The following is a 26144-nucleotide window of genomic DNA, read 5'->3' as shown; positions in this document are numbered from 1 at the left end:
GAATGTACAATTTTCATAGTCATGAAAATACACAAAAATCTTTAAATGAGAAGGTGTGTCCAAACTTTTGGTCTGTACTGTATATATTTTAAATTATGTATATATTTTTACTCATTTTTTATTCTGTATTTTCTGTTTCTAGGTGATAAGACAGGAAGGTTTTGGAAAGAATATGTATGAATGTTCTTTATTTGATCTAATAAAATATGATGATTTCAATGGTGATAAGCATTTATCCCTGGATGAATTCTACCGAGCCTTTCGTGAGTACACATTATAATTATTCTTTTGCTAGTACCTTGGTCTATGTGTTATTGTATGTAGCTACACAAATCCAACACCCAATAAAAGGGATATTTAATCCACCCTTAGGTGCAGAGGGTCATAATTATAATATATTTCTTACTACAGTATTTCCCATAAAGCAAACATATATCCTATTTTCCATATCTAGTGCATAGTAGAACTAAACTTTTCTTTTCTCTATGGGCCTCATTAAGATGTATGTGAATCACATACAGGTGTTCATCACAAAGTTAGAATATCATCAAAAAGTTAATTTATTTCTGTTCTTCAATATAAAAAATGAAACTGACATGGAGATGATCAGCATGTGGCACTGCTGAGGTGTTATGCAAGCCCAGGTTGCTTTGATAGCAGCCTCCATCTGTATGGTTGGGTCGGGTGTCTCTCATCTTCCTCTTGACAATACCCCATAGATTCTCTATGGGGTTAAGGTCAGGCAAGTTTGCTGACCAATCAAGCACAGTGAAACAGTTTTTTCTTTAAACCAGGCATTGGTACCTTTGGCAGTGTGGACAGGTACCAAGTCCTGCTGGAGAATGAAATTTCCATCTTCAAATAGCTTGTTGGCAGAGGGAAGCATGAAGTGCTCTAAAATTTACTGGTAGAAGGCGGCACTAACTTTGGTCTTAATGAAACACAGTGGACCTACATCAGCAGATGACATGGCTCCCCAAACCATCACTGATTGTGTTAACTTCACACTAGACCTCACGCAGCTTGGATTGTGTGCCTCTCCACTGTTCCTCCAGACTCTGGGACCTTGATTTCCAAATGAAATGCAAAATTTACTTTCATCTGAAATCAACACTTTGGAAGGCTGAGCAACAGCCCAGTTTTATTTCTCCTTGGCCCAGGTAAGACACTTATGACGTTGTCTATTGTTGTCATGAGTGGCTTGACACAAGAAACGTGACACTTGTAACCCATGTCCTGGATTCCTCTGTGTGTGTGGTGGTTCTTGATGCAATGACTCCAGCAGCAGTTCACTCCTTATGAATCTCCCCCAAATTTTTGAATGGCCTTTTCTTAACAATCCATTCAAGGCTGTGGTTATCCCGATTGCTGGTGCACCTTTTTTCTACCACTCTTTTTTATTCCACTCAACTTGCCATTAATATGCTTGATACAGCACTCTATGAACAGCCAGCTTCTTTAGCAGTGACCTTTTGTGGCTTACCCTCCTTGTGGAGTGTGGCAATGACTGCCTTCTGGACGTCTGTCAAGTCATAAGTCTTCCTCATGATTGTGTAGCTTACTGAAACAGACTAAGGGACCTTTTAAACACTTAGGAAGCCTTTGCAGTTTTTTTTAATTATTCTAATTTACTGAGATAATGACTTTTGGGTTTTCATTGACTGTGGACCTCTTGTCTGCAAAAAATCATGGAGCCACTCACTAATGGGGCAGCCCTGCGACGTGATCACAGAAGAAGCTGAGGGTTGTCATAGCAGTCGGAGGTCAAATGATGACCTCTGGGTCTGCCAGCTTCAGATATCAGGGGCAGGGGATACTTATTCTTAATGGTGATGGTGTTAAGACCCCTGTAGTCTATGCAAGGATGTAGTTCCCCGTTCTTCTTCATGAAGAAGAACCCAGCCCCTGCAGGTGACACTGACTTCCTAATGGATCCTCTTGCCAGATTTTCTTGGATGTACTGAGACATTGCCTCCATATCCCAGAGAGATAACGGATAGACTCGACCCCGGGGAGGCTCAGCACCAGGCAAGAGGTCAATAGGACAGTCATAGGGACGGTGAGGTGGAAGGGTCTCTGCTGCCCTTTTGGAGAACACGTCCACATAGGGCCAATATTGCTTAAGGAGAGAGGATAGATCTGTGGGTACCTTAGTAGTAGCAACCTGAACACTTTCCCAAAATTCTGCCTGGGGACCACTCGATATGAGGAGAGTGGTATCGTAGCCAAGGTATCCCTATCAGGACCTCATCAATTCCCTCAGGAATGGCAAGCAGAGATATTATCTCCTGATGAGATGGTGACATGGACAGAGAGAAAGGGATGGTCTGGTGTGTTATCTGAGAGGGCAGTGTCAACCCATTTACCACTCTTAATGGTAACTGGCTGAGCTAGCATTACCAGGGGAACTGCGCGATGTTGAGCGAAGGCAGAAGACATAAATTTGCTCTCCACTCTAGAATCCACGCAGAGCTCTACCGAGTGGGAGAATGAGCCTATAGTAATTGTTCCCTTAAAGGACAATTTGGAGGCAAACGTCACCATGTCTAGTGTACCTCCACCTACTACCACTAGACGTTGATGTTTCCTCGACCGCTGGGATCATCTGTTGGCAAGATGTCCTGACTGCTGGCAAACATGACAGACCGTGAGTGCACGAGCGGTCCGGGACTTAGATTCCGCTAATGACACTTCCATGGCCGCATGTGACTCAGGTACCAGGACCAAAGATTCCAAAGGTTTGGCGAATGTGGGAGCCAGCCGAAACCTCTGCCTACACTGGGCTCGCTCTAACCTCCGCTCGTGAAAACGGAAGTCAATACGAGTGGATGCAGTTAATAACTCCTCCAATCTGGCGGGAATCTCCCTAGTGGACAGAGCGTCCTTCACATGGTCAGCCAGCCCCCTCCAAAATATAGGGATAAGAGCTTTATCTGACCACTCCAGCTCAGATGCTAGAGTGCGGAAGTGGACGGCAAAATGGCTGACCAAGGATGAGCCCTGAGTCAATGCCAACAGTTTGAGCGCCGTATCATGGGTGACACGAGGTCCTAAAAAGACCTGTTTCAGAGTGCTCAGGAACAATCGAGCACTCTGCACCACATGATCGCCACGCTCCCACATCGGTGTAGCCCACTCCAACGCCCTGTGCAACAGGAGAGACACTATAAATTCCACCTTTGCCCGCTCTGTGGGGAAACATGCGGTCAGAAGCTCGAGATGTATAGAGCACTGGCTCATGAAACCCCTACAAGATTTACTATCTCCAGAAAATTTCTCTGGCAGCGGGAGGCGAGAAAGAGTCGGAACAGGGGTGGCAGTGGACAAGGTTGCTGCAGCCTCGCTCGCAGCCTGAACAGCAACTGTGGTAACATCCACTGCTGAGATTTAGCACTCGAGAGCAGCCAATCTACCCTCCAGCTGCTGGATGCACCACAAAGATTGCTGTTGATCCACCATTTACTAGCCAGACCCTGGCCCTAGTATTATGTTAGGGCTGGCAAAACGCATTGAGTAAATATAGATGTTATTATTGGTGCATACGCAGCCCGGAGTCCACCATGCAGGAGGAGAACCTGCTGCTAGCAAATGGCACTATATGGCGGTATAAGCAAGCTGTGTTACTTCACAGAGTCACCGAGATAGAAAAGCACTGTGTCTTGTTAAGCTCACAGTGGTACACAGCTAACAGTTATTATTATTATTATTATTTATTTATATAGCACCATTGATTCCATGGTGCTGTACATGAGAAACAGTTGAACTGATAGCAGTCAGTGGTAATGCAGTCAGAGAAGCACACAAACTATTTCTCACTGGAGGTGCCGGTATTCTAGTGGCTTATCTCAGCCGAGCCATGAATACATGCAAACAAACTCCTCTAGTGGCTTATTTCAGCCGGGTTCTGACCACAAGCATACATGACCACACAGGCGCAAAGCTCATGACAAAGATTGATACTAGCATATGGCCATGCAGCCATGCAAACCTTTTATAGTTGCAGCAACTTCAGGACCTTAATAGTGGACAAATGGGAGTTGCTTCAGGACCTCAGCGTGTGACCCCTGACCTCCAATGAGAGGTCTTCCTTTGGGCATGCTCAGAAGGTAGAAAGCAGGACTTAGTCCCAGAAGCAAGTCCTCGCCGCTGACCAGTAAAAGCTATTATGGCAGAGCCTGGAAAACAGCAGTAGCCAGACGCAGAGTATCTGCCTGAGCCAGACACTTAGACCAACATCTCCGCTAAGCAGGCTTTACTGTGGCTGGGGAAGAATGGGAGACCGCAACAGAGATGGCTCGAAATTCCACCTGTGCAGAGGCAGGAACTCAAGCCCTAACAGTCAGTAGAAAGAAAATTATACCTCTCAAAATATGGCAATGTAAAAACTTTTTTTGTATATAATGCGTTTTTTATTGTTTGATAGTAATCAAACATAAAAAAGTGGTATCTCTCACCAGAAGAATAAAGTCATCTTATCTCTTATACTGCATCATGAATTGTGTAAGATATAAATAAAACCAATTCCTAATCAGCTGTTGATTTTTTCATTCTGTCTCCCAAAAATTGCAACTCGGCTCACATTTATCCAGCGCTTTACGCTCTTACAACTGGGTTTCTGTGTAAATCTCTGAAGTACGTGATTCAAACGGAACCTCCAGCAGAATGTTCCTTATAATAAGACTGATGGAGACACTATGGTCGCCGTCTGGTCTATAATTAGGCGGTGGCTATCTTTTTAAGTGTGCATAAAATTGTGATGACCACAGTTTTTTGCATCTCTGAAAATTGGGACAAAGCTGAACAGAGATCAAATGAAGTCCAGAGTAACGTTGCTGTCTCGTTATAGTGATTGGATCCCTCGGAAGTTTCATCTGAATCACGTCATTTGGAGATTTAGATGGAAATGCCAATGTAAGTGGTCAGCGTAGTGCACAGGATAAATGTGATCCAAAATGTTATGTGAAATTTTCCCAATAAAAGTTTCAACAAAAAAACAAGTCCCCACTCTGGTCCGTTATCTTTTAATGAAAATATAGGGGGCTTCAACACGCCGTAATCCATGTCTGTGGGATAAACAGTATTCAACGTGGACTGTGCCAAAATGCGACAATCCAGGCTGAGAACCACTGGGGAATCAGCTGCTGGGAGTGCAGCATCAGTGCCTAGCAGTGATGAAATCGAGGTTACTGAAGCTAAGTTCACAGCCAGGCAAATGAACTGGAGTGATCTCCCATCAGCCACCACCTGCTCTCTCTGTTATTAATGGCAGCAGGCGTAGGCTGATGGGAGCAGTAGTCCCATCAGCCAACACCAGTGATTGGAGATAAACTGTTTACCTCCCATCACAGCTGCGGGCTCATGCTCTCATTTGACAACATGGGAACCACGACTCTCTGACTGGTGGTAATCATTTTACTGCTGATCAGAAGCAGTGTTTTCCGCACTGCCATGCACATGACAGCGAGACAGACACCTTTTTTTTCAGGGGGCTGAACCCGAACAGTAACACGGACTTCTTGATGAAGTCCATGTTCGGTGTCTATTCCCAAACAGTAGGTGTTCAATACAGACTCGCAACTTTAATGTTCGTGTTCGTCCATCTTTAAATGTGACAAGGCATCCATAACCTTTTCCAGCCAAAATGCTGCACCTTTCTTTCTGAGCCATGCCATGTTCTCAAACAATAATTTTCTACTACTCAATAGAAATTGCACAACAAATTGTACTGTCCATTTACTCCTGTTACCCTTGTGAAAATGCAAAATTTGGGGCTAAAGCAATATTTTTTGTTGGAAAAGTTAGATTTTTTTTTATTTTCACAGCTCAAAGTTATAAAATTCTGTGACTCACTTGAGAGGTGTAGTTTCCAAAATGCGGTCACTTGTGGAGAATCTAATCTATTTAGACACTACAGGCACTGAAAACATGACATGGCATTCTCTTTCTATTCCAGCCAATTCTGCGATCCAAAGTCAAATGGTGCTCCTTCCCTTTTGAGCCCTGATGTGCACCCAAACAGTAGTTTTTCACCACATATGTGGTTTCACTGTGCTTAATAGAAATTGCAAAACAAATTACATGGTCTATTTTCTCCTGTTACCCTTGTGAAAATGCAAAATTTGGGGCTAAAGTAACATTTTTGTGGGAAAAAGTTAAAATTTCATTTTTTCCTTTCATATTGCTTTTAACAGTGCAGTTTTTAAAATGATGTTTTATTGGGGGGTATTTTTGTCACATAGGCCCCTCAAAGTCACTTCACATGTGATGTGGTCCCAAAAAAAAATTTATTTCTGTAAATTTTGTTGGAAAAAAAATATGTTTAAAAAATTATGCTGATGTAAAGTAGACATGTGGTAAATGTAATTAACTATTTTGCACGATCTAGTTTAAGGGCATACAAATTTAAAGTTTGAAAAACCCCTCAATTTCACAATATCATAAAGTACAGTATGTCACAACATACAGTACAGACCAAAAGTTTGGACACATCTGCTCATTTAAAGATTTTTCTGTATTTTCATGACTATGAGAATCGTAAATTCACACTGAAGGCATGCAAACCATTTATATTTTTAGCACTCAAGGACCTTCCTAGTGGTCCAACAGGAACCGCTTCAGGACCTGCTCATGTGACCCCTGACCTCCAATTGGAGGTTGTCCCGTGAACATGCCCAGTATGGGAAAAGCAGGACTTAGTCCCAGAAAGATCTGCCCGCTGCTGTTCAACGCTGGCTACAAAGGCAGAGCCTGGAAGAACAGTAGTAACCAGTGGCCCAGTATCAGCCTGAGTCAGACACTGGGACCAACATCTCCACTGAGCAGGCTCCACTGTGGCTGGAGAAGAATGGGAGACCGCAGTGGAGATAGCTTGAGATTCCCCCTGTGCAGAGGAGGGAACTCGACACCTAACAGTTGGACCATCATTTATTTTCCAACAGTACAATGACCCCAAACACACCTCCAGGCTGTGTAAGGGCTATTTGACCAAGAAATAGAGTGATGGGGTGCTACGCCAGATGACCTGGCCTCCACAGTCAACAGACCTCAACCCAATTGAGATGGTTTGGGGTGAGCTGGACCACAGAGTGAAGGCAAAATGGCCAACAAGTGCTAAGCATCTCTGGGAACTCCTTCAAGAGTGTTGGAAGACCATTCCCGGTGGCTACCTCTTGAAGCTCATCAAGAGAATGCCAAGAGTCTGCAAAGCAGTCATCAAAGCAAAAGGTGGCTACTTTGAAGAACCTAGAATATAAGACATCATTTCAGTTGTTTCACACTTTTTGTTAAGTTTATAATTCCACATGTGTTAATTCACAGTTTTGATGCCTTCAGTGTGAATGTACAATTTTCATAGTCATGAAAATACAGAAAAATCTTTAAATGAGAAGGTGTGTTCAAACTTTTGGTCTGTACTGTATAATTGCAGAATTACTGGGATACATTGAAGTGTTCCAAAGTTATTAACACTCAAAGTGACACTGGTCAGAATTAAAATGAATTGACTGCTCAGGAAGGTGAAAACAGGTTCTACTGCAAAAAGGTTGATGATTATTTAATAATTCATCAGAACTCTAGTTAAAGTGATATTGAATGGTGATATAATGATATAAATAAAATATAAAGTATTAGTATAGTTATTAAAATTTTATTAAATATTAAAATCACTGACAAGTTACCTATTTTTAATCATTATCAGAAGGCTCAGCGACATATCACAGTGAGGATTGCTATTATAGGAAAGCCCCCTAATTATGCCAAATACAAGCTGTTGAAAGTGCACTCCCTCATACGATTGTCCACAGATCCCTTGATAATGCCAAATTGGTAGTGATCGATGTCGTAAAGCTTCTAGCGATAATTTTCAATGCAGAGAAGTTTCTATTTTATAGCAAAACCTGATGGCAATCTTCAGAAGCTACCATGTTAGCGGCTATGTTTAGAATGACAGTCTGTACTGGTACTGCAGTTAGCTGACTTAAAACGTCTGTAGTGTATCATTACACACTTCACAGCCTATTGGTTTTGAGTGTTTCTCTACTCTGAAACACAATCCAGAATGAAATAGAAGTTACTTTCTAATCTCTACTAGGTAAGGAAAATTATTTAGTTTCTATAGGGCAATTAGGGCAAATAGTTAGAAATAGAAGAGAGTTAAAGTGGTTTACTAATGGAAAAGTTTAATAATAATAAGTCCTGCAATTGGATTTCTTTAAATAAAATATTCCTGTGCTGTTTTAATCTTAAACATATGCCCCTTCTGCGTCCTGTGTAATAGCTGTGTCTGACCATGCTTGAACATGGTCTGATCATGCCACATCTCCTGAGCAGGGGAGGAAGAAAAAGAGTATATAGCAGGGATCACAGCTCATTTTTTTGAGAGGTAAAGCATTTCCCTGCCTGTTTTTAAACAATGTGTTACTTCCAAGAATAATTTGAGATTCCATGTTGTAATGTCTGTATACTCTTTTGCCTCCCCTCCTGCCCAGGAGATGTGGTATAATCAGATCATATTCCTGCACGGTCTGACGCAGCCATTGTATAGTACATATCAAGGGCACATTTATAAGATTTTCTTCACACAGTAACATTTTAATTAAACACATTCAATTGTGTTACTTATTATTAGAGATGGTTTGGTTCGGCGACCGTCCCAATATTAGCTGAAAATATTCGACAAATTGTTCATCAAACTTACCTGATCCCAATTGAATTCAAAGGGAGGCAAAGCCAAATATACACACAACATCTTAAGTGGGTAAAAAAGCTTCTCAAATAGCTCAAATAGCTCAAATAGGGGCAGACACCAGGAAAAGTGGCATCAATTTACCCAGAGTACAAATAGTATAATTGTGCAGCATGGATGTATGGGACAGGGCTTTCACCAGCATCTCTAGCTTAAACATTTATCAGTAACAGATGGAAAAGTGACTGGCGTTGGCCTGGTGCTCTGGGTGTCTGCCAAAATATTATTATTTATTATTTTAGCGCCATTTATTCCATGGCACTTTACATGTGAGAAGGAGTATACATCATAAAAACAAGTACAATAATCCTAAACAATACAAGTCACAACTGGTACAGGAGGAGAGAGGATCCTGCCCACAAATTCAGGCAACACACATGAAGGAGACCCAACTTGGAGTCCAATCATTTGCAAGAATTGGGGGCTGACACCAGTAAAGTGGCATCAATTGACCCACAGTGCAAAATTGATAATGGCACACCAGCCGTCATCCATGGGCTATGCATGAGATATATAAGACTTTGGGCCAACATTTACAGCTTTAAATTGAAGTTTCAATTAAGACGAGGTGGATGAGGGACCGGTGTAAGCCTTCTTTACTGGGAGCCCTGATAACTCATGCAACACCTCAAACTGCTTTTTTGCTCATCCATACTGAGGTGGCCCAAAATATCTGCACGGTAGAGCACTAATGTTAGAAGGATAGTAACAGAGTTAGCTGACTGATTAATTGATGCACAGTAAAACATTTTATAATGGCACAGAAGCCATGCATGAGGTATCAGGGTCTGGGCCAGAATTTAGAGCTTTGAATTGAAGTTTCAATTAAAATGAGGTGGGTATGGGAGCGGTATAAGTTGAAGTGAGAAAAAACACAGCACCAAACAATGTGTTGCATACCTTAAAAAGCTTGATCAGCGGACCAGCAGATTCTAGACTCCATGACTGATCACAGGTGATGCACCTGAAATGAGCAGTATTGCAGAAATCCAACCGAAAAGAATGAAATGTTGGCACTCCGTGATCAAATAAAAGATTATTCTTTATTGAGGGTAGTTAGTACTTTGATGCAGGGTAGCAGGTACAGCAGTGGCCTATGGCTGTTTTACGTCAGTGTGACGCTTCAACGGTGTCAGTTATGACTAGGTCATATCTGGATTGCTGTAATCCTCCCTCCCATGGCACTCACCTGTGTGGCCACAGTCCGGAACTTCGAGATATTGTTATCCCTTCTGCATCCTTCCCTGCTTCCACCTCTTTCTCTGAGACTACCATTTTCTCATGCAGACTATTCAAAGTGTGCAACAACATGTAGTTTACCAGAATAGAGATGCTGATGATTGCATAGTCAGAGGTAACCATCTTAGTAGCCATTTCAAAACTGTGCAGAAGGATAAAGAGGTCTCTCATTTGTTCTCACTCTGCAAGCTTGATTTGCACCATACTTCATCAGCCCAGGTTATGCATAAGGGTATATTGTACCAGGGATCATCGCTGCTGCCGCAGTTGCTGCAACATGTGCAGAGTGGAATTCCACCATATTGACACATCACAAATCAATCAGTTAACTGGTAGGCCGAAAGACCTCTGTAGCAATGGAAGTCAATAACTTGCGGGGTGCAATCGACGAAAGTGAGCTCACAGCAACAGTGCTTTCTACAGCAGAGCACTCAGGCTGCAATAGCGGGAGAGAAATTGCTGTACCAGCAGGTTGAGTACATGAACCATGCAAGGCACATGTGTGAGGTTGCCCTAGTGTAGGTTTGCCACTAAGTTTGAAACACTATTGCACACAGCCTTCCCTTGTTCCAGGTTCAGTGGTGCCAGCCATTGCTCTAACTCGGCCTGGATTGCTGTGCACAACTCTTGAGCTGTGTGACTGCAATCTTGAAGGCATATTCATCTAAACATTGCCTGATTGTGGTGAGCCCTCTCTGCACAGTACCGAGGTGGGGGATCGTGTCTGCACTGTTGAAATGCATGTCTCATTAAGGGAGAGGTTGAGGGCACAGGTGAAGACCAGTGCTGGCCACAGCTACAGTTGTGTCTGAGGATGCAGTGCTTGCCATGGTTGCATTACTCAGTATCTGTGCGTCAAGCTGCAACGTAACCTCCTCGTCTTCCTCCATCTCCTCTGCTGAGCTAGTCAGCTGCATGCCTCTGGGTTCACTCCAAGTGGGATCTATAACCTCATCGTCATCCTCTGTTCCCCCACTCCTCATCCTGTGAATCACCCTACTCCACTTTCTGCCCTGACACTACATGACTGTCAGCGTGCACCTATGGTATCTGAGTCTCATCAGTATCACCTCCGCCAACCGGGGTTTAACGTCTAGTGATGAGGGTCTGGATTCTGCTTGGACTCTACTTTGTCCAGCCCTGGATCAAACAGGAAAAAATTTGAGGTACTGGTGCAGATGCTTTCGTCCTCTGGAATCTGTGAATCTTTGGAGCAGACCTCTGATGTCCATGGAATAGAATGTGTGGACTGTCCTGCAGACTGGCATAGTCAGTTGAGTGGTTGGAAGTTTGTGACGCGGGGGAGACAATCATGATTTGGGACCCACCTCTCAATTTTTGTGATTTTAAAATGGAGGCAGACGAGGAGAGGCCACTTGATGTAGCGCTGGCCATCCACTTAGGCACATACTCTTTGTGACCCTCATCTACAAGTCATCTGTGTGGCTGCCAAAGAAAGGGAGTCGAGTAGCCCATCCAGTAACAGTTGTTGTGAATTGTCTTTGAATAGGAAGAGACAGTGTTTGTTCAGTAGAGCTTTCAGTAACATTACCACCTAACTCACGTATGCGTCGAATACCAAGCCTATTCCACTTTCCATGATGACCTTGCTTTTTCACACTCATGTTCTATGTACCCTTCCCCTCTTTTAACCAGCTGTTTCAAAACTTTTGGCCCACACCTATCAGTCACCTATCACTAAATGAATAATCATTTTTTATTTTCTGAGATAGTTCGCCTGAACAACACTAACACTAACAATTTTGATTAGCAAGGCCTCATGGCTGAACCCCAATATTAGGCCTAATGATTTTGATTATCAAATGTGGCCTCTTGATTTCAGACTGCAACACAGTTTTAGCCCAAATGATTTGGATTATCAAATGGGGCATCATGATTCATGACTGCAACAGAGTTTTAGCCCAAATGATTTGTATTATCAAATGGGACTCCTAGCTGAACACCTATATTAGGTCTAACAATTTTGATTATCAAATTGAAATAATCGATTGTAACACAGTTTTAGCCCAAACAATTTTAATTAGAAAAAGGGTCTCCTGACTGCAACACAGTTTTAGCCCAAACGATTTTGACTAGCAAATGGAGTCTTCTGGCTGACCTACAATATTAGACCTAACTATTTTAATTAGCAAATGTGGCCTCCTTATTACTGACTGCAACACAGTTTTAGCCCAAATGATTTTGAGTAGGAAATTTGGACTCCTATGTGCAGAACACTAATAGCACAAATTAGTTAGATGGTATAAGATGGATTTCATAAAGGAGAGGATCTTATCTAACTACATGACAAATTAACTTGAAGCAGGAGCAGCCTCTCTTTTTATATGTAGAGGGACAGAAACCCTTGTGTTATGATGTTGATGATGGTTTGTGTGACCTGATTGGCTCCCAGAATGTATACACATTAAGTTATTATGAAAAAAATTACACTCTGCCGCTGCTCTGAGCTAGACACACCCCTTCGCTCCAGGGGCGGACACAGACAGCTTGGGGCCCCTGTGCGGGAAATGTGCCTGGGCCCCCCTCCTTTTAATTCGGCAAAGCTACATATACAGTTAGGTCCATATATATTTGGACAGAGACAACATTTTTCTAATTTTGGTTATAGACATTACCACAATGAATTTTAAACAAAACAATTTAGATGCAGTTGAAGTACAGACTTTCAGCTTTCATTTGAGGGTATCCACATTAAAATTGGATGAAGGGTTTAGGAGTTTCAGCTCCTTAACATGTGCCACCCCTGTTTTTAAAGGGACCAAAAGTAATTGGGCAGATTCAATAATTTTAAATAAAATGTTCATTTTTAGTACTTGGTTGAAAACCCTTTGTTGGCAATGACTGCCTGAAGTCTTGAACTCATGGACATCACCAGACGCTGTGTTTCCTCCTTTTTGATGTTCTGCCCGGCCTACACTACAGTGGTTTTCAGTTGCTGTTTGTTTGTGGGCCTTTCTGTCTGAAGTTTAGTCTTTAACAAGTGAAATGCATGCTCAATTGGGTTGAGATCAGATGACTCACTTGGCCATTCAAGAATATTCCACTTCTTTGCTTTAATAAACTCCTGGGTTGCTTTGGCTTTATGTTTTGGGTCATTGTCCATCTGTAGTATGAAGCGAGGACCGATCAGTTTGGCTGCATTTGGCTGGATCTGAGCACACAGTATGTCTCTGAACACCTCAGAATTAATTCGGCTGCTTCTGTCCTGTGTCACATCATCAATAAACACTAGTGACCCAGTGCCACTGGCAGCCATGCATGCCCAAGCCATCACACTGCCTCCGCCGTGTTTTACAGATGATGTGGTATGCTATGGATCATGAGCTGTACCACGCCTTCGCCATACTTTTCTCTTTCCATCATTCTGGTACAGGTTGATCTTGGTTTCATCTGGCCAAAAAATGTTATTCCAGAACTGTGCTGGCTTTTTTAGATGTTTTTTAGCAAAGTCCAGTCTAGAGTTTTTATTCTTGATGCTTATGAGTGGCTTGCACCATGCAGTGAACCCTCTGTATTTACTTTCATGCAGTCTTCTCTTTATGGTAGATTTGGATATTGATACGCCGACCTCCTGGAGAGTGTTGTTCACTTGGTTGGCTGTTGTGAAGGGGTTTCTCTTCATCCTGGAAATTATTCTGCGATCATCCACCACTGTTGTCTTCCGTGGTGGCCCAGGTCTTTTTGCATTGATGAGTTCACCAGTGCTTTCTTTCTTTCTCAGGATGTACCAAATTGTAGATTTTGCCACTCCTAATATTGTAGCAATTTCTCGGATGGGTTTTTTCTGTTATCAAAGCTTAAGGATGGCTTGTTTCACCTGCATGGAGAGCTCCTTTGACCTCATGTTTACTTCACAGCAAAACCTTCCAAATGTAAGCACCACACCTCAAATCAACTCCAGGCCTTATATCTGCTTAACTGAGAATGACATAACGAAGGGATGGCCCACACCTGTCCATGAAATAGCCTTGGAGTCAATTGTCCAATTACTTGTGGTCCCTTTAAAAACAGGGTGGCACATGTTAAGGAGCTGAAACTCCTAAACCCCTCATCCAATTTTAATGTGGATACCCTTAAATGAAAGCTAAAAGTCTCAACTTCAACTGCATATAAATTGTTTTGTTTAAAATTCATTGTGGTAATATCTATAACCAAAATTAGAAAAATGTTGTCTCTGTCCAAATATATATGGACCTAACTGTATATATATATATATACGTTTGTCCTCCCCCCGCATCCCATTATTGTCCTCTCCCCACCTCCATGATTGCCCTCTTCACCACCTCCATCATTGCTTTCTCTCCACCACCCCATTATTACCCATTCCACCACCTCCATCATTGCCTCCTCCCCACCACCCCATCATTGTCCTTTCCACTGTCACCATCATTGCCATCTAACCTAATACAACCCCATCATTACCCATTCCACCACCTCCATCATTTCCTCCTTCCCCACCACCCCATCATTGCCCTTTCCACCTCCCCCATCATTGTCTTTCCCCCACCAACCCCATCATTACCCATTCCATGACCTCCATCATTTCCTCCTCCCCACCATACCCATCATTGCCCATTCCACCACCATCATTGTCTTTTTCCCACCACCCCATCATTACCCATTCCACCACCTCCATCATTGCCTCCTCCCCACCACCCCATCATTGTCCTTTCCACTGCCATCATCATTGTCTTCTTCCCCACCACATCATTACCCATTCCACAACCTCCATCATTACCTCCTTTCCAACCATCCCCATCATTGCCCTTTCCACCACCACCATTGACTTTTCCCCCCAACACCCCATCATTGCCCATTACACCACCTCCATCATTTCCTCCTCCCCCACCACCCCCATTATTGCCCTTTCCACCACCCCATCATTGCTTTTTCCCCACCACCCCTCTCATTGCCCTCTCAGTCAACCGAATCATTGCCTTCTGCCCCATCACCCCAATCATTGCCCTCTCCATCAATCCAATCATTGCCTTCTGCCCCATCATCTCCATCATTGTCCTCTCCATCAACCAAATCATTGCCTTCTGTCCCATCACCCCCATCATTGCCCTCTCAGTCAACCCAATCATTGCCTTCTGCCCTATCACCCTCATCATTGCCCTCTCCTCTACCTACACACACAGACACACACAGCAGCATTCACCTCTCTGTATACACACACACTTCACCTCTGCACATGGTATACTGAAGCTACACCATCACCAGCAGCTTCCTGTCTCACACAGCCGCTGCGCTGAATGATGATGTCATTCAACTGCTGCTGTGTGAGACTGATATAGGAAGAATGGGCAGGAAGCAGGATGGATTCCTGCAACTCTTCTCCACTGCCATTTTCTCTTGCAGGCAGCGGAGCTGCAGGGATTGCTCTCTGCCTGCCACACATGAGGGCAATCTGGCCAGGGGCCCCTCGGAGCCTCAGGGCTGGATAAACTGGCCAGATTCTGGTGCAGCTGCATCGGTTGAACAGGCAGTATGTCCACCCATGCTCCCCTCATAAAACACATCCCCATACTCATCATACAGCACCGCTATTCTATACATATTCAAAACAAAAGCAGTAGTGGAAACGCGCTCATTTACCAATCTGTGACTGAATTTTGCCAACTGTCAGGAAAAATGCACAGGAAACATGAATCCGAATGTGCTATGTTCATTCCGAATTTGAGATTGGCGAACATTTTCCAAACATGTTCGCTCATATCTATTTATTATTATGCCAAGATCTATTGATTAAAATGAACTTTTGTTCATGGGAAAACCCCTTTAAGTACAAAGGTACTTTACACAGTAAATTATGTTGTTTATATGTGTCTTTACATTAGGAAAGTCATAAATTGTTGTAATTCAAATAATATCTTTTACATACATCTGGGATGCATTCGTAAAGCACAAGGCTACTTTCACTAAGATTTGCAAATCCACAGTCACTTTTCAGACTTTTCAGACAGCTGAGGTGCCCTTCACAGCACATAAGATGACATTTTCAAAAAGTAAAAGTTTGCTGTCAGACTTTTACCTCCATCTATCAAAATTTTGAATGTCGTGACAACACTTGGCAACGTTGGACTTAAACTTTGTGTCCATATAATATGGAGATAAAAAGTTTCTTTAACACCTTAACAATGACCAATATGCCTTTTTACCGTGATAATTATGGAGCCTTAATCCTCACCTTAGCTTTTTTTATGGCTTTGAGGATTAAGGGAATAGCAGCAGGCAGTCAAAAATATGACAACTGACACCATGCTGTATTGTCTACGGTCAGGTTTTGCACTGATCATGGCTGCTTTACTTCTCAAAAGGCTGTCTTAAATTGAAACAATGTATATACCGGGTGGGTCATATATGGGGATAAACTTGGGAGGGCCATGTATACGGATACACCTAAATAAAATAGGAATGATTGGTGATATCAACTTCCTGTTTGTAGCACATTAGTATATGGGAGGTGGAAAACTTTTCAAGATGGGTGGTGACCATGGTGGCCATTTTGAAGTTGGCCATTTTGGATGTAACTTTATAAGTGACCCACCCAGGTGTATCCATATAAATGGCCAACCCTGTAGATGGGTCATCGTCATTAAGCCGAGATAGAGCTCACGGCTTAATGACAGGGCAAGATGTCTATCTGTGCTTTTTGCTGGACACCACTGCCAGCTTTCAACAGGAACCCTGCTTCTGTCTCCTGTGACCCTGCACCACCACTACACCCCCACAGCTAGTCAGGTAAGCTAAATTTGGACTATTAGGTGCACCCCAATTTTCTTCCAAAATTTTTTGGGAAAATGTGTGTCTTATAGTCTGAAAAATACAATATATCACAGCATGCACTAATTTATTTCATGTCTCTTATGAGACTCACATACATACTGTGTTTTTCAGACTATAAGATGCACCAGACCATAAGATGCACCCCAAACTTTGGGGAGGAATATAGGAAAGGAGGCATGGGGGAAGGTTATTTGGTCAGATCAGACACAAATAGATTTTTTTTGTATCAACTCCAGTCGCCATGTTTGGATAAATAAAAAAGATGAATACAACCCCAAGAACACCTTCCCAACTGTGAAGCATGGTGGAGAAAACATCATACTTTGGGGGTGATTTTCTGCAAAGAAGACAGGATGACTGCACTATACTGAAGAAAAATGTGGTCATGTTTTGCAAGATTTTGGCCAACGACCTTCTTCCCTCAGTAAGAGCATTGAAGATGGGTCGTGACTGGGTCTTCCAGCATAAAAATTACCAGAAACACACAGCCAGGGCAACTAAGGAGTGGCTCCCTAAGAAGCATTTCAAAGTCCTGGAGTGGCCTGGCCAGTCTTCAGACCTGAACCTAATAGAAAATCTTTGGACGAAGATGAAACCCAGTGACAGCCTTGAAACCTGAAAGATCTGGAGATCTGTATGGAGGAGTGGACCAAAATCACTGCTGCAGTGTGTGCAAACTGTACCAAATATTAAGTTGTGTTTTTCTATTGTATCAAACGTATTTCATGCAATAAAGTGCAAATTAATTTTGCAAAAATCATCCACTGTGATTTTCTATATTTTTTTTAAGATTCTGTCTCTAACAGTTTAAGTGTGCCTACCATAAAAATTACAGACCTTTCAATTCTTTGCAGGTGGGTAAACTTGCAAACACGGCTGTGGCTAAACAAAGAAGTAAGACAGGCAATTAACAGTAAAAAGAAAGCATTTGCACTACTAAAGCAGGATGGCACCATTGAAGCTCTAAAAAACTATAGGGAGAAAAATACTTTATCTAAAAAACTAATTAAAGCTGCCAAAAAGGAAACAGAGAAGCACATTGCTAAGGAGAGTAAAACTAATCCCAAACTGTTCTTCAACTATATCAATAGTAAAAGAATAAAAACTGAAAATGTAGGCCCCTTAAAAAATAGTGAGGAAAGAATGGTTGTAGATGACGAGGAAAAAGCTAACATATTAAACACCTTCTTCTCCACTGTATTCACGGTGGAAAATGAAATGCTAGGTGAAATCCCAAGAAACACTGAAAACCCTATATTAAGGGTCACCAATCTAACCCAAGAAGAGGTGCGAAACCGGCTAAATAAGATCAAAATAGATAAATCTCCGGGTCCGGATGGCATACACCCACGAGTACTAAGAGAACTAAGTAATGTAATAGATAAACCATTATTTCTTATTTTTAGGGACTCTATAGCGACGGGGTCTGTTCCGCAGGACTGGCGCATAGCAAATGTGGTGCCAATATTCAAAAAGGGCTCTAAAAGTGAACCTGGAAATTATAGGCCAGTAAGTCTAACCTCTATTGTTGGTAAAATATTTGAAGGGTTTCTGAGGGATGTTATGCTGGATTATCTCAAAGAGAATAACTGTTTAACTCCATATCAGCATGGGTTTATGAGAAATCGCTCCTGTCAAACCAATCTAATCAGTTTTTAGGAAGAGGTAAGCTTTAGGCTGGACCATGGTGAGTCATTGGACGTGGTATATCTCGATTTTTCCAAAGCGTTTGATACCGTGCCGCACAAGAGGTTGGTACACAAAATGAGAATGCTTGGTCTGGGGGAAAATGTGTGTAAATGGGTTAGTAACTGGCTTAGTGATAGAAAGCAGAGGGTGGTTATAAATGGTATAGTCTCTAACTGGGTCGCTGTGACCAGTGGGGTACCGCAGGGGTCAGTATTGGGACCTGTTCTCTTCAACATATTCATTAATGATCTGGTAGAAGGTTTACACAGTAAAATATCGATATTTGCAGATGATACAAAACTATGTAAAGCAGTTAATACAAGAGAAGATAGTATTCTGCTACAGATGGATCTGGATAAGTTGGAAACTTGGGCTGAAAGGTGGCAGATGAGGTTTAACAATGATAAATGTAAGGTTATACACATGGGAAGAAGGAATCAATATCACCATTACACACTGAATGGGAAACCACTGGGTAAATCTGACAGGGAGAAGGACTTGGGGATCCTAGTTAATGATAAATTTACCTGGAGCAGCCAGTGCCAGGCAGCAGCTGCCAAGGCAAACAGGATCATGGGGTGCATTAAAAGAGGTCTGGATACACATGATGAGAGCACTATACTGCCTCTGTACAAATCCCTAGTTAGACCGCACATGGAGTACTGTGTCCAGTTTTGGGCACCGGTGCTCAGGAAGGATATAATGGAACTAGAGAGAGTACAAAGGAGGGCAACAAAATTAATAAAGGGGATGGGAGAACTACAATACCCAGATAGATTAGCGAAATTAGGATTATTTAGTCTAGAAAAAAGACGACCGAGGGGCGATGTAATAACCATGTATAAGTATATAAGGGGACAATACAAATATCTCGCTGAGGATCTGTTTATACCAAGGAAAGTGACAGGCACAAGGGGGCATTCTTTGCGTCTGGAGGAGAGAAGGTTTTTCCACCAACATAGAAGAGGATTCTTTACTGTTAGGTGGTGAGAATCTGGAATTGCTTGCCTGAGGAGGTGGTGATGGCGAACTCAGTCGAGGGGTTCAAGAGAGGCCTGGATGTCTTCCTGGAGCAGAACAATATTGTATCATACAATTATTAGGTTCTGTAGAAGGACGTAGATCTGGGGATTTATTATGATGGAATATAGGCTGAACTGGATGGACAAATGTCTTTTTTCGGCCTTACTAACTATGTTACTATGTTACTATGTTACTATCAATTGCTTATTTTCTCGGCTGTATACTGCACAGTACCACTTTTACTGTTCTGCATAGTGGATGTCATTTTCACAACCATATTATTCTGTACATATACACTGCACAGTACCACTTTTCCTCTGAATCAAAAGGGGCATTGGAGTTGGGAGGGGGGATCAGTATTGGTTTGTTTGTTATCTTATACGTCTTCAATCCTATGGGCAAATTAAAATAATACTGGGCTAGCTGTTACGAGGGGTTATCTTATGTTTGGAAATTACCCCATATTCTTGTTACATGGAATTATTTTCTAAACCCTGAGACCCCCATCAATCCTGACACCAGGGGTCTGAAGATTCACATGGAGTGGTGATCGATCATGTGCACTATGGCTCCATTCACATGTGTTTCTTCACATAACTCATTTAAGGGAGTGGTGAGGGGCATTACAAAGTAAAGCAAAAATTGCAGAACCTTGCATTACACCTTAATCGGGGGGTCAAAAGGGGAGGTTATAGATTGTGGGCTGGTAGGGTTTGTGTGCCAGGGCTGCTTTTTTGACCCAGTACAGCAGTTCATTGAAGTATGTTTATTTGGAAAGACTTACTGTAAATTGCTACTTTTGTCTGACAATGCTCTGTCACACTCCTCTAGTGACTACTTAGAAAGTTGAAAATAGAGATGTCTGCAGCAGAGGTACTATCTTATTGTCATTTTTAAGAGTAACACCTTTCAGGCTTATGCTATGGTCTGATGAAGGAAAAAAAATTGCTACGGATGTTGTATAGTTTATTTTTTTACCAGCAGGGATTTGATTGCTTGATCTGCTTCTGAGACAGGTTCTCAACAGAGAAGGTGATTATTTTGAAAAATAGACTAGACATCTGTTTACATCAGTCGAATGAGTAATTCAATATAACTTTTTATATTAAAAAATAAAAAGCAGAGAACCTATTTTTTTACCTTTTTACATTCACAGTATTCTTTTGATGCTTCGAACAATGTGCAATTGGTACTCAATGTCAATACGTTAACCTAGTCAGGCTCTGCAGAAAAAGCCCCTGGTCTGCTCAGCGTTTATTTATTAATAGGTGTTACACTGATTCAAAAGAACATCTACAGGTCCTTCTCAAAAAATTAGCATATAGTGTTAAATTTCATTATTTACCATAATGTAATGATTACAATTAAACTTTCATATATTATAGATTCATTATCCACCAACTGAAATTTGTCAGGTCTTTTATTGTTTTAATACTGATGATTTTGGCATACAACTCCTGATAACCCAAAAAACCTGTCTCAATAAATTAGCATATCAAGAAAAGGTTCTCTAAACGACCTATTACCCTAATCTTCTGAATCAACTAATTAACTCTAAACACATGCAAAAGATACCTGAGGCTTTTATAAACTCCCTGCCTGGTTCATTACTCAAAACCCCCATCATGGGTAAGACTAGCGACCAGACAGATGTCAAGAAGGCCATCATTGACACCCTCAAGCAAGAGGGTAAGACCCAGAAAGAAATTTCTCAACAAATAGGCTGTTCCCAGAGTGCTGTATCAAGGCACCTCAATGGTAAGTCTGTTGGAAGGAAACAATGTGGCAGAAAACGCTGTACAACGAGAAGAGGAGACCGGACCCTGAGGAAGATTGTGGAGAAGTGGAAACATCCAGAGCCACCGTGCACAGGCGTGTGCAGGAAATGGGCTACAGGTGCCGCATTCCCCAGGTAAAGCCACTTTTGAACCATAAACAGCGGCAGAGGCGCCTGACCTGGGCTACAGAGAAGCAGCACTGGACTGTTGCTAAGTGGTCCCAAGTACTTTTTTCTGATGAAAGCAAATTTTGCATGTCATTCGGAAATCAAGGTGCCAGAGTCTGGAGGAAGACTGGGGAGAAGGAAATGCCAAAATGCCTGAAGTCCAGTGTCAAGTACCCACAGTCAGTGATGGTGTGGGGTGCCATGTCAGCTGCTGGTGTTGGTCCACTGTGTTTCATCAAGGGCAGGGTCAATGCAGCTAGCTATCAGGAGATTTTGGAGCACTTCATGCTTCCATCGGCTGAAATGCTTTATGGAGATGAAGATTTCATTTTTCAGCACGACCTGGCACCTGCTCACAGTGCCAAAACCACAGGTAAATGGTTTACTGACCATGGTATTACTGTGCTCAATTGGCCTGCCAACTCTCCTGACCTGAACCCCATAGAGAATCTGTGGGATATTGTGAAGAGAAAGTTGAGAGACGCAAGACCCAACACTCTGGATGAGCTTAAGGCCGCTATTGAAGCATCCTGGGCCTCCATAACATCTCAGCAGTGTCACAGGCTGATTGCCTCCATGCCACGCCGCATTGAAGCAGTCATTTCTGCCAAAGGATTCCCGACCAAGTATTGAGTGCATAACTGAACATTATTATTTGATGGTTTTTTTGTTTGTTATTAAAAAACACTTTTATTTGATTGGATGGGTGAAATATGCTAATTTATTGAGACAGGTTTTTTGGGTTATCAGGAGTTGTATGCCAAAATCATCAGTATTAAAACAATAAAAGACCTGACAAATTTCAGTTGGTGGATAATGAATCTATAATATATGAAAGTTTAATTGTAATCATTACATTATGGTAAATAATGAAATTTAACACTATATGCTAATTTTTTGAGAAGGACCTGTATAAGATAGTTTGCCACCATTTGCCGCCCTTACTTTGAAATGCATTGATTTTAAAAATTCTGCTGTAAGGTCATGCTTTTACAATAAAACACAAAATATGGAAAATGGCAAACAAAGACCATTTAGGTCTCTTTATATTCATGGCTGGATGGAGATCACAGTGGACCTAACAGTCAAGTAATATTTTTTTTTACTTTTCGTACGTATTCTGACTCCTTATTCTTTTGAATATTTCCTTTGCAACAAACAGAACAAAAACAATGTCATAATTGCTGTTATTTCTCTATCCCACCTTCTAAAAACCAAAATAGCAGTATGTACACTCAGGGATTTGTAAGGAATTGTTTGCAGCTGGTCCAGCCCACTCAAAAACTGAAATAATCAAATAACAAATGCATGAAAGACTCTTCCTATTCATTTTTATTGCAAAACTGCAATTGCTTGAAAAGGTCTTCAGGAAACAAAAATCTCCTCCAAACACCCCAAAGAAGGATCATTACCTGAATAAGCAGCACGGTGGCTCAGTGTGTACCACTGCAGCCTTACAGTGCTGGGGTCCTGGGTAGAGATGAGCGAATTTGTTTGGACTCAGTTCCGAATACGATCGGATTTGAATATTGTTTTTGCTATATTCATCAAACACAGCCGAACGTCATTATAGTCAATGGGAGTAGAAATTACCAAATATGCTCGGAACCAGTCATAAGGCATACATTTGGCACAAATAGTGTTCTGCGTTCAGATCCCACCGACAACAACATGTGCAATGAGTTTGTATGTTCTCCCCATGTTTTCTTGGGGTTTACAACCACATTCAAAAGATATACTGATGTATACAGATTGTAAGCCGCAATGGGGACAGTGCCGATAATGCCTGAAAAGCGCTGTGGAATTAATGGCGCTAAAGGAGTGAGTAAAATAAATAAATGGGTTATACTAGAAAGCTTATTGTTTTTGAAAGCCTCAAAAGACTGTATACCATGTAAATAATCTCAGTGTGAGCACACCCTAAGGATATGTGCACATGATGTCTTGTACATGCAGTGAGTTATCAAAGAGGAAGACTCTTCAGGCCCTGTTGGTGTTTACAGTCATGGTCGAAAGTGTTGGCACCCTTGAAATTGTTTGTGAAAATGATGCATTTCTCTCATAATTTTATTGCAATTACAAATGCTTTGTTATACACATGTTTATTTCCTCTGTCTGTAATGGAACAACGCACAAAAACTGAGAAATAAAGGCAAATTGTCCATAATTGTACACTAAACCACAAATATTCACGCAAAACCAGTTAATATTTGGTTGCAAACCCTTTGGAATAAATGCAATCAATCACTTCCTATAACCGCAACACCTTGTTATACATTTCATCTGGATTTTTTGACCACTCTTTTTTTGCAAACTGCTCCTTCTCCCAAAAGCAATTTTGAAATCTCTCCACAGTTGTTCAATGTTATTTAGATCCAAACTCATTGCTGGCCACCTCAAAACTCTCCAGCATTTGTTTCCATGTGCTTCTTCAAGTATTTTTGGATCATTGTCCTTCTGGAAGACCAATAACCTAAGACTGAAAACCCGGCTTTCTGACACGGGGCACTACACTCCTTGACAGAAGTTATGACGAAACTTTTGTCTTGCCAAAATCTGACCATTCTGTGTCCATTAACTGATCAATATTTCTGCATTGATGGCAATTTATTTTCTTAACCTAAACCACATTTCGGAGGGTTTCAGCTTTCAAAAGAATAATTTATACAACCAATGGATGAATTTAACGTCAGGTTATAAGATTTTATTAACATAACATGGATAAGCGACATAACTTCTGTCAGGGAGTGTACATTGTGACACAGAGGCAGCAAAACAACCCCAAACATTTTTAAACCTACATCATGTTAAAATGTATTAGATACTGTGTTCTTTTTTGTAGGCATCATTATGTTTTCTTTAAACAGTAGAATGATGTGCTTTCTCAAAAAGCTCTATCTTGGTCTCATCCGTCCACAAGATGCTTTCCCAGCGGGATTTTGGCTTACGCACATACATTCTGGCAAACTGCACTCTAGCTTTTTATTTCTCTGTATCAGTCTCCTTCCATAGCATTTAATTTCATTCAAATTTCTACAGAAAGTTTGCGCTGATACTGATGTACTCTGAGCCTGCAGAATAGCTTGAATTTCTTTGGAACTTGATTGGGGAGAGTTACCCCACCATCCGGACGATCCTGCATTGCAACTTTTTATTAATATTTCTCTTTGGTTCACATCCAAAGCAATTAGCTACAGTGCAAACCGATTGATTACGTCACGTACCATGGACAAAACTTGAGATTCTTAATATTGTTCAACAATTTTGGTTCTCAATTCCTCAGACAGTTCTTTTCTCCCCTTTTTGTTCTCCATGCTTAGTGTTGCACACACAGACACACAATGAAAAGACTGAGACATGTTAATTGCTACAGGTGAGTTTGAACCAATATCACATGCTTGAATCAAATTTGTTTATTCATAATTTTGGAAAGATGTCAACAATTTTGTCCTGCCCTTTTGGGGTTTTTTCTGTGAAATCATGTTCAATATGCCTTTTTTTGTGTGTTCTTACAATACACACAAACACTTTCGGCCATGACTGTATGTCGTAAAATGAATCTAGTTGCATGTTTTAGGTAATTTCCTGAGCACTCATTTGTCATTGTATTTACACTAGCAGGTTTTTTTAAGCGATTTTCCAGCATATTTGGGTTGTCTTTTGGACTGGATATTTTTTCTGCATTCAACAATGAAAAAAAACATTAGCAGTTGGCACAATGTCTCTTTTGTCACTGTAAATAACAGTGCCTCTTACCTTTTTCAACTTTATTGTCTTTATTGTCTTTACCTTTATCAATAATTTGGTTATGCAGATTTAACCATTATATGGGTGTATAAATCTCTGTTTTTAAATATGGATTATTAATGTATCCACAAGGAACATGTTATATAATCTAACAATGGAGAAAAGAAAATATTTTTCTGCACACATCTGGCGAAGCCATCTAGGCAAGGAGTTTCTTTAATGTTTTATCACTTAGTGCATATAGTTCATTTTAAGTGGCTAACTGCTCTACAGCACATATCTGCATCTCTGTAAGTAATGAGTAGAGATGAGAAAACTTGTTCACAAATTGCTCGCCAGTCTCAAAGTTGTCACGAACCTTGCACATTCAGATTTGTGTTCAGATTCCAGAACACTTTCCTAAAAATTGGCAAAATTCAGCCAAAGTTTCCACTAAGCAAAGTTTCCACTAAGGCTGTATGCACATGGCAGCTCTGATCGGCGGTAATGTTACCGCCAGTAAGTTCATTACCATCGGTCAGAGCGCTTTGGGGTCACGCTGTTAGATGACAGCATGATCCCACAGCTGACTGTGACCCATGGTAAACAGCTTACCACAAATCAGAGGCATTGGCTGATAAGAGACTGCTATTCTCTTCAGCCTATGCCTATTGTCGCTGATAACAGCGGGAACAGGTGGTTGATGATGGGCGTAGTCATCAGCCGGAGCCTGTAATCAAAGTAAAAAAAAAGTTTAAATAAATATTGAAATAGAAATAAAAAACACAATATATACTCACCTTACACCTAATCCCAAAAGCCCTTGTCATCTGTATAAATAAAACAAACATATACTCACATTAACGCCTAATCCCATATGCCTATGTCACCTGGGAAAGAGAAAAAATAAACCACCATATATCTCACCTATCCGCCATAATCGATACTGTCCTGCGATGATTTGGATCA

The 26144-nt window shown here is 41.5% G+C and overlaps 1 protein-coding gene across 4 annotated transcripts in view; it reads left to right on the top strand.

The window, feature by feature from the left end:
- FSTL5 (follistatin like 5) overlaps positions 1 to 26144 on the top strand; it is a 1350822-nt gene that overhangs the window by 750800 nt on the left and 573878 nt on the right. For all 4 annotated transcript variants that reach the window (XM_069744171.1, XM_069744169.1, XM_069744172.1 and 1 more), the window contains one exon: positions 143 to 263. In XM_069744171.1, coding sequence (XP_069600272.1) covers positions 143 to 263 — 121 coding nt within the window. The remainder of the gene's footprint in view (positions 1 to 142; positions 264 to 26144) is intronic.

This window comes from Ranitomeya imitator, chromosome 1 (assembly GCF_032444005.1).
Source record: "Ranitomeya imitator isolate aRanImi1 chromosome 1, aRanImi1.pri, whole genome shotgun sequence".
Taxonomy (NCBI): domain Eukaryota; kingdom Metazoa; phylum Chordata; class Amphibia; order Anura; family Dendrobatidae; genus Ranitomeya; species Ranitomeya imitator.
This window is presented reverse-complemented; position numbering and strand designations above follow the sequence as displayed.